Raw genomic sequence first — 15265 nt, forward strand, 5'->3', positions numbered from 1 at the left:
AGAAAATAAGAGCAAAACACCTTACGGCAAGCCGACAAATGTTGACAAATGATAATGGCTAGTATTTTTGAAATATTGAAAAGGATTTTCGAGATATTTCAAAAGTTAAAGAGTTCTAAGAACAGACAACTATATAAAATGTTTTTTCTTCGAACCTCTCAAGAAATTTTGGAAGAATATTTACCAAAAAACATACATATTATCCACCAATGGCTTCGCTCGGGGTCTCGCCAGAAACAGATCATGATTCATAAATAGTTTAGTCCAAACATTTCTTGGAATTACAGGGGATAGACAAAATGATCGGGACAGGCAAAATTTTCACTTTTCAAAAAATGTTTAATTAGCTGTAACTATTCGAAAAGTGCATCAAATATTCTCAAATTTTTACTGTAAGTTTTTCAACTAGTTGTGTATCAGTGGACAAAATTTGGAAAAGATCGGACAATTCTTCACGAAGTTATAAAGATTTTTGAAAATGGTAAAATTATCCGATAGCCAACTTTGAGCTGTTATATCTCCGGATTCAATTAACCGAATGTAATGAAATTTTGACCAATAATGACTTATATAATGTGCTATGAAAAACCTTTGACTTAACTAAATATTCTTAACACGGAAAATTATCACGCAATCGGCAAGACCTGCTGCAGCAGACAGCCACTTTCGAATCAGTTTCGTGAGAGCGTTGGTCGCGAGTGGTTCAGGTCGGTTCTGGTCCTACGGCTCTTGTCGGTTGCGTTTTTTTGCCTTATGGTGGCGACGGGAGGGTGGTAAACTCCTGAATTAGGAAAAAGGTCCTTTGAGGCTGTTCCTGTGCAGAAGAAAGTGGATAGTTTGGGATGTTTTTGTGCTTCACGTCCATGTTCACGTCGGAGTGTGAGGTGAATGAATCCTTCTGGGCGGAGAATTTTATCAGTGGATAGTAAGAGATAGCTCTTCAACGGGCACAACATCTTGGATCTTGAAGAAGTGAGGGCAGGGCGGCTGAAATCAGTGCAGTTATGAATGAATGAAGATCAGATTAATTGGATGCATTACAAATCGATTATAATTGATGAATGGGGAATGGCAAGCGCAGTGAATGGGGATGCGGTAATAAATTGATTAAGAAGCAGAAATCAGTTTGAATAGTGATTAATGTGGTTCGGTTATTGAAAACCCACAGTGGAAGAGGCTTGAAGCGATAAATAATAAATAAAGGAGTGTTGAACCAAGCGGAGAGCAGCGACGGCGTGAAGAGCACAGTGTTCTTGTCGTCGGGATTGGTTGGAAGGTGAACCGTGGAAGCTACGTGAAGAGGAAATCGATAAAATTTTCAGCGCTGGGAAAATTAAGCGAGAGATGAAAATGTTTCCTGACTCCCAGCCGTATGAGGGTGTTTCCTGTTATATGGTGTAGAGATTAATTCCGGGGAGAAAAACCTGGCGTATGCGACAAGGAAGGAAGGACGGAAGAAGGCCAACTTGTTTAAAGTGTGAGATGATTTGCATATAAATTGGATCCGAGGATAAAGTGAAACGGAAAAAGTTGTTAAATGGTTTAGTGACCGAAAAATAGTTGAATGTGTGAATTTATTAAAATTTACGCGAGAGATTGTTCAAAAGGATTCTAGCATGGAGGAGGAACTACGCTGCCCTGTTTGCAAGCAACTGTTCTCTAGTCCGGTGCTGCTGCCGTGCTATCATGCGCTTTGCTTAGCGTGTGCCCTGGACATCCAGACAACAGCAAATCAAGTCCACCACGCTCCGGCAGCTCATTTGCATCAACAGCACTCGTCGCAGTCGTCAGCTTCATCAGTTAGCACTGGCAGCTCAAGTGCGACCGAGAGCGTTTCATCAGATCAGGATCAGGCCGACAAAGTTAGCATTTTGAGCGAGGCAGACTCCGGGGTTATTTGCTGCACTTCTCGTCCAGGCTCGTACGCCGGCACTCCGAATCTTCAAGGGCTTTTGTTCCCGCCGTCCGGCTCGGGATCGGTATTCTCTCTTGCTTGCCCCGTTTGCCGTAAGATCGTATTCTTTGACGAGCTTGGCGCCAGAAATTTGCCACTGTATCGGGCGATGGAATCCATTGTGGATCGCTTCTGCGAACGTGAAGCCTTGAGATGTCAGATGTGTGAAACCGAACCGCCGAAGGTAGCATCCGTTGTTTGCGAGCAGTGTGAAATACGCTATTGCGATGGATGTCGTGAACTTTGTCATCCGGCACGTGGACCACTGGCTAAGCACACACTTACCAAGCCACGTGGCGCCTCTCAGCTTCGAGAGTCGATCTGCGGTGAACATAACGAGCCGCTTGCAATGTACTGCATGGGCTGCAAGCTGCCCATCTGCACCCAGTGTATGGCCGACAACCGTCATCAGTCCCACGACTTGCAATCCATCATGGCGATGTGCAAAGCTCAAAAGGTAAGTTTGGATTTGTATGAATTTTAGCAATTGGGTTTTTAAATTATGAAAAATGTATCAATTTTTTGATTTTATACGAAAGAGCACCTTTTTCTGAGCCACTATGATTTTTTTCAGATTTTTTGAACTTTATTTTGGTACCTAAAATCAATTTCAAAGAGATTTTTTGAAATCACCTTTTGACAGCTGGGCAACTGCTTGACAGCTCCACCCAGTACAAAATGCGACGAGGGGTGTTTCGACAAATCGCTCCCATACAAACTTCAAATTTGTTTTTAAATAGGTTCCCGGGCACCAAAATTCATGAAAATTTGGATTTCGGCTCAGTTTCGCATGCAGATTCAGAATATGGAATTATCTCAACACCGCTAAAGAAGCCAATTGTTTTTGACATTTAGTGGAGAACGTATTTCGTTTAGTAGTAGTAAACAACCCTAAGGTTATAAGTACACAGGATTAAATATTTGACAACGAATGAACTAAAGAGTAAAACGAAAATTCGATCGAGTCAAACAAGATGTTTGAGCATTGATTTCTTTTTGGTCAAATATTTTATCCTGTGTACTGGCATCTTAAGAACATGTTTCAGAGTAGACTTGGCCAGCAGGGTGGGTCAACGTTGTATGTATAAATTAAAATGTGTACACATCAAACGGGAACAGGGTATTTTTGTCCAAAACTACCATACAAAATTAGGTTATGATAGGTTGTGTTATCGCAAAAAAGTAGTTAATATAAAAATCCTGAATATAAAGATAAGCAGAAGTTCCATATATCGATTCGACAACGTTGTTTGTGTTATTCCCAACGACTGCCAACACTTAGCCTAAGGGAAAGACACTGTGAAAACGATAGCAACTCTGGAAAATTCGGAGTTACTCTTTTTATCGATGATCGGCGAAATTTATCGAAAGACATTCCCAAAACTGCAATTTTCATTCAGCACATGCAGCACTTTGCAGTTTGACATTGGTGCTAGATCACACTTTGGTATGAATGTGAAAAAAAACTTTGAGGAACTCTGAGGAATTCTATACAACACTTAGCACACAGATTTTCTCTCATTAGATTTGTCTTGCCCCTAGCACTTAACAGCAAAGGAAGATGATCAATCTTTGTGCATGACTTTATCGTGGTACAAGTTGTTTTTGTTTCGTTTGCCAATCGTGGTCATTTTTTGGTTTTTCGAAATTTTGAATTTAGCGCAATCCAAGAAATGTGAAATGCATTACAAAGTGTTGTGTTAATTATGCCGACAAAAGTGGGGTAATCAGTAACAGTAGTTTTTGTCCCGGATTTGAACTCACACAGAATAGAAATGGGCTTACTTACCCCACCGGTCAGACTAAGGCCTGAGTGTCCACTGCTATACATAGGAGTCGACTCCATTCTATGCGGTCCATGACTGTGTGTCTCCAGTTCCGCACTCTGCGAAGGGTCCGCAATTCGTCCTCCACTAGGTCGACCCACCTAGCTCGCTGCGCACCAAGTCTTCTTGTACCGGTCGGATGACTCTCGAGAACTATTTTTGTTGGGTTGCTATCCGACATCCTGATGACGTGACCCGCCCACCGTAGCCTCCCGATTTTCACGGTGTGGACGATGGTTGGTTCTCTCAGCAGCTGATTCATTTATCATCTCCAAATCCCGTCTTCCATCTGCACTCCGCCGTAGATGGTACGCAACACCTTCCGTTCGAAAACTCCAAGTTCGCGTTGGTCTTTTGCACGTAGGGTCCATGCTTCTTACCCAAAGAGGACTACCGGTCTAATCAGCGTTTTGTAGATAGTTAACTTCGTGTGACGGCGAACTTTGTTCGATCGTAGAGTTTTGTGGAGTCCAAAGTAAGCTCGATTTCCTGTCTCTGAATTTCTCTGCTGGTGTCGTTGTCGGCGGTCACCAGTGAGCCCAAGTACACAAATTCTTCAATCGCCTCGATTTCATCACCGTCGATAGTGCTGTGATTCCTCCCTGGAGCCCTTTGCCATTATGTACACTACCCGCCATAAATATGGAATCGCATCTTCTAGTATTGCAACACCCCAATTGAATATTGCAGCACCCCAAAAAGTTTGGCATCACCTGAAAACCTTATTTTTTTACTAAACTATGTCTCAAAAACCGTATCCTCTGCAAAGTTTAGACCTTCGGCAAAGTTGTTCAGCAGGTTTATGACCTTCAAATGGTGAAATGTTTGGTACGTAATTCCGCCACTATGTGGCGCTAGTATGCATTTACGATGAAGTACTTTGACATGGTTTATCTCAAGATTCTGACCACTTAGAATGTTCGTGTCTTCAGCAATGTTGATCAGAAGAGTTATGGCTATCAAATGGTGGTTAGTTTAGTGCGTAATTCCGCCGCTATGTGGCGCTAGTGTGCATTTATAATGAAGTACTTTGACATGGTTTATCTCAAGATTCTGACCACCTAGAATGTTCGTGTCTTCAGCAATGTTGATCAGAAGGGTTATGGCTATCAAATAGTGGTAAGTTTAGTGCGTAATTCCGCCGCTATGTGGCGCTAGTGTGCATTTACAATGTAGTACTTTGACATGGTTTATCTCAAGATTCTGACCACCTAGAATGTTCGTGTCTTCAGCAATGATGATCAGAAGAGTTATGGCTATCAAATGGTTGTAATTTTAGTGCGTAATTCCGCCGCTATGTGGCGCTAGTGTGCATTTACAATAAAGTACTTTGACATGGTTTATCTCAAGATTCTGACCACCTAGAAAACTCGTGTCTTCAGCAATGTTGATCAGAAGGTCTAAGGCAATCAAATGGTGGTTGGTTCAGTGCGTATTTCCGCCGCTATGTGGCGCTAGTGTGCATTTACAATGAAGTATTTTGACATGGTTTATCTCAAGATTCTGACCACCTAGAATGTTCGTGTCTTCAGCAATGATGATCAGAAGGGTTATGGCTATCAAATGGTGGTTAGTTTAGTGCGTAATTCCACCGCTACGTGGCGCTAGTGTGCATTTACAACGAAGTACTTTAATATGGTTTATCTCATGATTCTGACCACCTAGAATGTTCGTGTTCTCAGCAATGTTGATCACAAGGTCTATGGCTATCAAATGGTGGTAATTTTAGTGCGTAATTCCGCCGCTATGTGGCGCTAGTGTGCATTTACAACGAAGTACTTTGACATGGGTTATCTCATGATTCTGACCAACTAGACCTACATGTGCGCCGACTATATTTTGCTCGGCGGCAGCGTGAGGACCATTTTTGGCCGGCGGCGGCGGCGTCACGCTGGTGGCAGCTTTTGGTGGCGTGAATCGGCGTGACCTTAATTTGACAATAATGTTACATTGACAAAGCAAACAAGTTATCATTACTCTCTAGAATTTGTAGTCTGGGCTATTTCATGACCATCGATGACATAAACTATTGATTGAATGAATACCTTTTGTAAGTCCTGTTCAGATCCATCGCTGCGACCAGTGAATAGACCTATTGTGGCATTACCAGCATCCTTAGTGTAGTTCATGTTGCAAAACTGCATTGCAATTGAAGGCAATACAATAGAGATTTTGCTACATTTTTTGTTTAATTTATTTAGAGGGAAGGAATCTCGTTTCTTCAGGGAGGAATCTGAGAAGGAATTCCAGGAGGAACCTTGAAAGAAACTGGAGAAATCCATGAAGAAAATTCTGGGCTTATCTCTGCAAGAACCGCTGTATGAAATCCTGAAGGAACGACTGCAGAAATCTCTGGTGGTTCAAGAGTCTGTCTTAGAGAGATCCCTGCAGAAACTTCTAAAGGAATCCATGATTGAAATTTTCGAGGAATTTCAGAAAGAAATCCAGGAGGATTCCATAACTGAATTCAAGAAGAAATCCTAAGGGATTTACAGCAGAAATTCTCGAAGGAATTCCAGCGGGAATTTCAAAGGGAATTCGAGAAGGAATCCTTTAAGCAAGGATTTCTAGGAGGAATCAACGAAAAATATCCAGGAGAAACTCCGAACGATTTTCCAGCAGAAAACCTCAAAAGAATTCAAGTGGGAGCTTAGAAGAATATTCGAAAAAGAATCCCCAAAGGAATTCTAAGAGGGATCAACGAAAATTACCTAAGAGGTATTTCTGGAGGAACTCCAGGATAAATCCCTGAGAGAATTCCAGTAGGAATCCCCGCAGGAATTCTAAGAGGAATCCCCGCAGGATTCCAGAAAGAATCTTCGAAGGAATCTCCCAAGAAATTGCAGGAGAAGTTTATGCAGAAATCTCAGGAGGAGCCACCGAAAGAACTTCGGAAGAAATCTTCGAAGGAATTGCGAGCGGAATCCTCAAAGGTTTTTTAAGAGGAAACCCCCAAGAGAAATTTCCATAGGAAGTCAGAAGGAATCCCCGAAGAAATCCTTGAAGGAACTCTAAGAAGAATCCCCGAATTCTGAAAAGAATTTCCGAAGGAATTCTTGGAGAAATCACCGAATAAATTCAAGAAGGAAACCCTGAAGAAATTCCATGAAGAATTTAAGGAATTCCAGGAAGAATCACCGAAAAAAATAAAAAAGGAATCGCCACAGGAATTCCAAGAGGAAACTTCAAAGTTATTCCAGAAGGAGCATCCATGTTAATTTTAGGAGGAATCCCCGACGGAATATCAGGAGGAATACCCGAAGAAATATCAAGAAGAAACTTTGAAGGAAGTCCAGCAGGAATCCACGAAGAAATTCCAAGGCAAATCCCCGAAGGAACTCTAAGAGGATACCCCGAAGGAATTCCCGGTGGAATCCACGACGGAATATCAAAAGGAATCCCCGAAAGAATTTCAGGAGAAATCCATGAAGGAAGTCCTGGAGGAATCTCCAAAGAAATTCCAGAAAGAATTTTTCAAAGTAATTCGTGAAGGAATCCTCAAAAGACTTCTAGGAGGAACCATCGAAAAAAAAATTAGAGGAATCCTCGAAGAAATTTCATGAGGAACCCGTGGACAAAATTGAAAAGGAATCTTCGAAGAAATTTTAGGGGGAATCCCCAAAGGCATTTCAGGAGGAATCCCCGCAGGAATTTCAAGAGCAAATTCCGAAAATAATCCTGCATGATTCCCAAAGGAATTCCAGCAGGACTCCAGTGGGAACTTCCAAGGGAATTCGGGTGAGAATCTCCAAAGGATTTCAATAACGGATCAACGAAAAATATCCTCTGAAAGAGTTCCAGGAGAAATCCTTGAGGGAATTCTAGAGGAATCACCGAAGGAATTCCAAGAGGAATCTCCGAATGAATTCTATAAGAAATTCCCCATGGAATTCCAGTAGGAAACCCCGAAGGAATTCTAGGTGGAATCCCCGGAGGAATTCAATGGAACATTTCTGGAGCAATCTCCGAAGAAATTCGAAGAGGAATCACAACAGAAATCCCAAGAGGAAACTCCAAAGGAAATCCAGGAAAAACCTCCGAAGTAATTGCTGGAGGAGTTCCCGTAGAAATTCCAGGGGGAATCCCCGACGGAATGTCAGGAGGAATCCCCGAAATAATTCCAGGAGAAATCCCCAAAATAACTCTAGGAGGAGACCCCGAACGAATTCCAAAAGAAACCTCCGAAAGAATTCAACGAGAAATCTCCGAAGGAATCCCTGAAGGAAGTCCAGAATGAATACTTCGACGGAATTCCAGGAGGACATCCTGAAGAAATTTCAAGAGAAATCTCCGAAGAAATAACAGGAGAAATCTCAGGGGGAAGAGGAAACCCCATAGGAATTTCAGAATAAATCTCCGAAGAAACACTAGGAGAAATCCCCGAATAAATTTCAGGAGGACTCCTGGAGGAATTCTATGAGGAATCCCTGGTGGAAATCAAGGAGGAATCTCCGTGGGAATTCTAAAAGAAATTCCAGGAGGATACCCCGAAGGAATTTTAAAAGAAATCCACGACAGCGTATCAGGAGAAATCCCCGAAAGAATTTCAAGAGGAATCCTTGAAGGAATGCAACATTAATTTTGTTTGTGCACTGATCACCGGCGCGAAAAATAAAAACCGGCGGCGTAACAAACTGCGGCGTATGGCCTAGGTGATCAGAATCATGAGACAAGCCATGTCAAAGTACTTCGTTTTAAACGCACACTAGCGCCACATAGCGACGGAATTACGCACTAAAATTACCACCATTTGATAGCCATAGACCGTCTGATCAACATTGCCGAAGACACGAACATTCTAGGTGGTCAAAATCATGAGATAAACCTTGTCAAAATACTTCGTTGTTAATGCATACTGGCGCCTCATAGCGGCGGAATTATGCAGTATACGTACTACCATTTGATAGCCATAGACCGGCTGATCAACTTTGCCGAAGACACGACTTTCTAGGTGGTCAGAATCATGAGATAACCCATGTCAAAGTACTTCGTTTTAAACGCATACTGGCGCCACCTAGCGGCGGAATTACGCACTAAACTTACCGCCATTTGATAGCCATAGACCGTCTGGTCAACTTTGCCGAAGACACGAACTTTCTAGGTGGTCAGAATTATGAGATAACCCATGTCAAAGTACTTCGTTTTAAACGCACACTGGCGCCACCTAGCGGCGGAATTACGCACTAAACTTACCACCATTTGATAGCCATAGACCGTCTGATCAACTTTGCCGAAGACACGAACTTTCTAGGTGGTCAGAATCATGAGATACCCCAAGTCAAAGTACTTCGTTTTAAACGCACACTGGCGCCACCTAGCGGCGGAATTACGCACTAAACTTACCACCATTTGATAGCCATAGGTCCTCTGATCAACTTTGCTGAAGGTCTAAACTATGCAGGTGATACGGTTTTTGAGATTCAGTTCAGAAAGTGATGAAGTCTTCAGGTGATGCCAAACTTTCTGGGGGTGCTGCAATATTCAACTGGGGTGTTGCAATACTAGGCGATGCGATTCCATATTTTTGGCGGGTAGTGTACTTTGTCTTCGACACATTAATGACTAGTCCGATTCGGTTGGCTTCACTCTGTAGTAGGGTGTACGTTTCCGCCAACGTCTCAAATTTACGAGCTATAATATCAAAATCATCAGCGAAACCAAGTAGCTGAACGGACTTAGTGAAAATCGCCCCACTCGTATTCATCCCCGCTCTTTTTATTACACTCTCTAACGCAATGTTGAACAGCAAGCACGAAAGACCATCACGTTGCCGTAGCCCTCTGCGAGATTCGAAGGGACTTGAGAGTGCCCCTGATACTCGAACTACCCACATCACTTGATCCAATCGTCGCCTTGATTCGTATTCGTGCATAATCTGCCATAGCTGTTCACGATCGATTGTATCATACGCCGATTTGAAATCGATGAACGAGTGATGTGTGGGAACGTTGTATTCACGGCATTTCTGCAACACCTGGCGGATGGCGAACATCTGGTCCGTTGTAGCACGTTCATCCATGAATCCAGCCTGATATTGTCCCACGAACTCTCTTGCAATCGGTGATAGACGTCGGCATAAATATCTTGTAGGCAGCGCTCAGTTGTATGATTGCGCGATAGTTCTCGCAATCCAACTTATCGCCCTTTTTGTAGTTGGGTCACACGATACCTTCCATCCATTCCTTCGGTAATACTTCCTCCTTCAAAATCTTAGTAATAACCCAGTGTAGTGCTCTCACCAGTGCTTCTCCACCGTATTTTAGTAACTCGCTTGGTAGTTGATCTGCTCCAGCGGCTTTATTGTTTTCAACCGGCTAACCTCCTCTTCAATCTCTTGGAGGCTAGGGGCTGGAAATCTTCCGCCCTGCGCACGTACTCCTAGATCTATTACCACGCCTCCTTTGATGTTTTGAACGTCGTCATTGAGGTGCTCATCGTAATGCTGCCGCCATCTCTCGACCACCTAACGCTCGCTCGTAAGAATATTGCCGTGATTATCTCGGCACATGTCGGCTTGTGGCACAAAGCCTCTGCGCGAGCGGTTCAGCTGTCCTTAGCGCGGTACAGCTCTTCCTTCACTTCGCGATCTCGTTCTTCCTGCTGACGCTTCTTCCTCCGAAAGACTGAGCTCTGCCTGTTCCGCGCCTGTCTGTAACGTGCTTCATTCGCTCACGTACGGTGTTGCTGCATTATCGTCCATGATGCATTATTTTCGTTTTTCAACTTTCACATTCGTCGTCGTACCAGTCGTTTCTGTGATTCGGAGTCGCGAAGCCTAGGGCTGTAGCCGAGGTACTACCTATGGCGGATCCGATGTCCCTCCAGCCATCTTCAAGTGTTGGTGCGCCAAGCTGTTCTTGGTAGAGCCACTGCTAGCTGCTGCGCGTAGTCTTGAGCCACTTTTACGTTACGCAGCTGCTCAATATTGAGCCGCGGCCAGCCGCAAAGTTTACGCATCGCTGGCCGTTATCATTCGATACGGCGTGCAGGCTGTTTCGCTCGCACCCTAAAACGGAAGTACACAGCGAATGAGTAACTTGCGAAAAGACAAAGGATTTTCCACTCATATTTGCGTACGACTGGATCAGCACAAAAAATGTGCTGATCCGGTGTTACACAAATTTGCGTGAAATTTCACACAAGTTTGCATGAAATCTTTTGTCTTTTCGATCGCTGCGTGAAAGTTACTCCTTGCTCTGTGTACATCGATCTTTCCGTGCGATTACCGGTCTGTACATATCCTCCCTTCCAACCTGCGCATTCATATCGCCGACAACGATTTTCACGTCACGCGGCGGGCAACCATCGTAAGTTTGCTCTAACCATGCGTAGAACGCTTCTTTCTCGTCATCAGGTCTCCCTTCGTGTTCAGTGCACGTTGATGATGCTGTAGTTGAAGAAACGACCCTTAACTCTCAACATGCCACCCGATCACACGTTGTCGCATCCCAAGTAACAATTCCATCGCTGATTGGTTTTGTTTGATTTTTATTAATGTTTTATTACAGCAATAATTAAAACTCACAGTTTTATGACTGCTTTTATGAAAACCATCAATACAATGTTTTATAGTATACTTGAAGATATCCATAAAGACAGATTTTAATAGTAAATAAAACTTTCCGATATGTAAACCTTCTGGCAATCATTATTACCGCAATAAAACTGTTAAAACTCTCAACAGATGGCGATCCGTTCGATTAGTATCGACATCTGTTGGTGGAAAAGCAGAAACTACGACACTGCTAGGTTTATTGCGGTCATCATAAAAGTAAACTTGCTTTCGTTTTATTTTCGCTGATTATGGTCGTCGCCATATTGAAGAATTAGCTTACGTGAATGAAAAATAGTTAATTTTGCTTAAATTAGCAATGAATTGGTAGTTTGCAACCATTTTCATAACATGCTCACATAAATTAACTCTTTCTGCTGAGTTTTCTTGTGATTCGGGATAGTTTTACTAAATTCACAAATTGATTTATTTCATTCCAAGATGATAATATTCACTATTTTCGAAGCGCATTAATTTTATGATTCTGCAACCCCAATATTCACGGTAAATTCGAATGCGCACAAGCCTACCAGCACAATAACTACTAAAATACTGCTTTGAAATAATCGCTTTCTACTTACGAATGATGTATCCTCCTGAACTTTACGTGCCATCGAAGAAGCTTCTCTACATCTTAAGCTGTCATAGTTTTTGTTGAAAAAAAAAACAACAACAATCGAGAATGGGAAATATTTCAACTAGATTTTAAAACGGTTTTTTTGCTACCCTTAATGCAGTTTGCCAAACCTCTCCGAAAGTGGGCCACTTAGCCGGAAGATGCTCTTAAAGAGGTTATCTAGCGGTTTTGATGTATGATTCAGTTTTATTGCAAATTTTATAAAATTGGACATGAAGATCTCTTGTAGAGCCGAACAAAACTTAAAATGTTACTTGGGATCTTGCCCAACACTATAAATCAGTCGCTCAATGCACGCTTTTTTACAGTTTCTGTCTTGTTCTTGTCCAACAAAGTTCCTGTAATGCCACGATGTCGAAGTTGCGGGGATATAATTCGTCACATCCTGCTAAACCAAGTGACTTACAATTCCATGTTCCAAGATTAGAATCGTAGTCCGTTTTTCCTCGCGTGGGTCTTTGCCGATTGTATCGAGTCGCATTTTCTCCTATGTTATTCACAATGGGGATTTTCACGGGTGGCTTATTAGGCCTATGCCAACACTCCTGTCTCGCCGTAGGGCCATCGTGCCAGTTCTGTTTAACGTCCCAACCAACACACGGACACCACCGCTACCACCTTGGATCTAACTGGGCGTGGTGCAGGGTTTCTTACTCAGCCGCTGGATGCCAGAACAGACGCTGTTTGAGCCGCACCTCCTTGGTGAACATGTGGAGAGTGCATCGGCGTACCCCTTCACAACTGCACGAATATATGTTCCCGCTATCTGGCAACCATGCACCCTTTAAGGCTCGAGGAGAGAAACCCGTTATTTTTCAGTTTTCAATTCTATCGCTCGTCGCGTACATACAAACTTTGTAATTTGCCATTCAATAAACCTAGCGTTAAAGTAATTCCGCGTGTTTTTCTGATTATTCCGCTGGCTTCTCCCGAATCCCCGGTGCATTCCCCGTCCGCTGTGTTCCTGTTTCTGCCAACAGGCTATGGGCCCAGCGCAGAGGCCCCGCGGGATCGGTGAAAGTGAAAAGTTTTGGCCGGCCGAGCAGAGCCGCCATTGCTAGTGTTCCGCATTGAAAGCGAGAAGTGGAAAAGAAACACCGAGAAGGCCCCATCGTTTGGGTGTGTTAGTGAGTCGGTCCGGCCGAGTGAAAAAGTGCGCGAGTGAAAAGATGGCCGATGCGAAATTCTCGATCCCGAAACTAAACGGAACGAATTGGGCGACCTGGAAGCTCCGGGTGGAAAATTTATTAGCCCGGGACGATTTGTGGAATGTTGTGGTCGAAGACGTTCCCGACGAATTTGATCGTGACGATGACTGGGAAATCGCGAATCGCAAGGCGAAGGCGACGCTGGTGTTGCTGTTGGAAGACAGCCAGCTCGCCATAGTGAAAAAGTGTGCGTTCGCTCATGATGTGTTCGGCGCGTTGAAGGCGTACCATGAAAAGAGTACCCGTTCGGTTCGTGTGTCGTTACTCAAAAAGTTATGTGCGATCAATCTTTCGGAGCGCGGCGATTTGGAACAACATCTGTTCGAACTTCGAAGTAGACGATTTATTTGATCGTCTCGACGCCGCGGGCACGACGCTCGACGCCGACACGAAGATTTGTTTGCTGTGGAGGAGTCTTCCACCCTCTTTCGATGGCCTTGTTACGGCTCTCGATTCGCGGTCACAAGATGACATTACGCTCCAGGTAGTGAAGTCCAAATTGATGGACGAATTCCAGCGCCGGCTGGAACGGGACGGTAATCCGGTGAAGAAAGAAAAAGCGATGAAATCCGCCGTGATGAAGACGAGTGAGACGCGTGTGTGCTTCTATTGCAAGAAGCCCGGCCACCTGCAACGGAACTGCCGGAAGCTTCTGGAAGCGAAGAAAGAAGAAAACAGCAGCAGCTCGTCGAGTGGCCCGAAGCCGAAGAAAAGTGATAGTGTAAAAGCGAAAGCAGTACACAGTGACTCGAGGGGAATCGCTTTCGTAGTGAACGGTGAAAATTGTCGATCTTGGATTATTGACAGCGGCGCCAGTGCGCACATGACGTGCGATAAATCGTTTTTTACCACGTTTGATGAATCTTGTGGAGGGTACATTACTCTCGCTGACGGTAAGAAAACGCAGATCCTTGGTGAGGGCGCCGGAGTGCTTCACGGCATAGACGGTGACGATAAAGTGATCCGGATCGACATAAGTGGTGTGAAATACGTCCCCGGACAGTCTACGAACCTAATTTCCGTTGAGAAACTAGCTCAGAAGAAGCTTGATGTGTGTTTTGATCGTGATGGTTGCCGTATCATCGATTCGGAGGGGAGCGTTGTAGCGACAGGTGCTCGCTGCGGCGGCCTATATCACCTGCGTCAGGCGGAGTCTTCGCTACAAGCTACAGGTGGGCAGCACAAGGAAAACTGCCAGCACTTGTGGCACCGTCGCCTCGGCCACCGCGATTGGGCGGCGGCGGAACGCATCAACAAAGAGGAGCTTGCAAGGGGAATGAAGGTGAGTGATTGTGGTCTTAGACTTGTTTGTGAGTGCTGCCTTGAAGGCAAAGCGGCAAGAGCACCGTTCCCGTGCGTTGCCGAAAGGAAGTCGTCAAGGATTCTCGATATCGTCCATACTGATCTTTGCGGGCCCATGAAAACCGCCACGCCGAGTGGGAATAGATACGTCATGCGCCTAATTGACGACTATAGCCGTTTCACAGTCACGTATCTGCTGAAACATAAGTCTGAGGCGGCCCAAAATATTATCAACTTCGTGAATTGGACCGAGAATCTTTTTGGTAGGAAGCCCTCTGTTATTCGATCAGACGGTGGGGGGAGTTTGATAACAAGACCTTGCGAGACTTTTATCGTGCCAACGGGATTAAGCCACAGTTTACGACTCCCTATACTCCCCAATCTAACGGTGTAGCGGAGCGGAAAAACAGGTCCATAACTGAAATGGCGACCTGTATGCTTCTGGACTCCGGGCTTGATAAGCGCTTCTGGGGCGAAGCCGTTTTGACCGCTACTTACATTCAGAACCGTGTCCCGTCTAGATCAGTTCCCAAGACTCCATTTGAGATGTGGTGGGGGCGGAAGCCGGACCTTGCCCACATGCGGGTCTTTGGCAGTCAAGCATACGTCCATGTCCCCGACGTGAAACGCAGCAAGATGGAACCGAAAGCGAAGCGTCTAACTTTCCTGGGATACTCAATGGAGCACAAGGGCTATAGATTTGTGGACCCGGAGACCGACTGCATCACTATCAGCAGGGACGCCCGCTTCATGGAAATCGAGAACGGAACGTCGTTCGTTGAGTTT

At 44.4% G+C, this 15265-nt stretch overlaps 1 protein-coding gene across 2 annotated transcripts in view; it reads left to right on the top strand.

The window, feature by feature from the left end:
• The first annotated feature begins 650 nt into the window (after nucleotides 1–650).
• LOC109424163 (E3 ubiquitin-protein ligase TRIM9) overlaps nucleotides 651–15265 on the top strand; it is a 540509-nt gene continuing 525894 nt past the window's right edge. For both annotated transcript variants that reach the window (XM_029859592.2, XM_029859600.2), the window contains exon 1: nucleotides 651–2411. In XM_029859592.2, the coding sequence (XP_029715452.2) occupies nucleotides 1617–2411 (795 nt within the window). In that variant the 5' untranslated portion in view covers nucleotides 651–1616. The remainder of the gene's footprint in view (nucleotides 2412–15265) is intronic.

Source organism: Aedes albopictus, chromosome 2 (assembly GCF_035046485.1).
Source record: "Aedes albopictus strain Foshan chromosome 2, AalbF5, whole genome shotgun sequence".
NCBI lineage: Eukaryota > Metazoa > Arthropoda > Insecta > Diptera > Culicidae > Aedes > Aedes albopictus.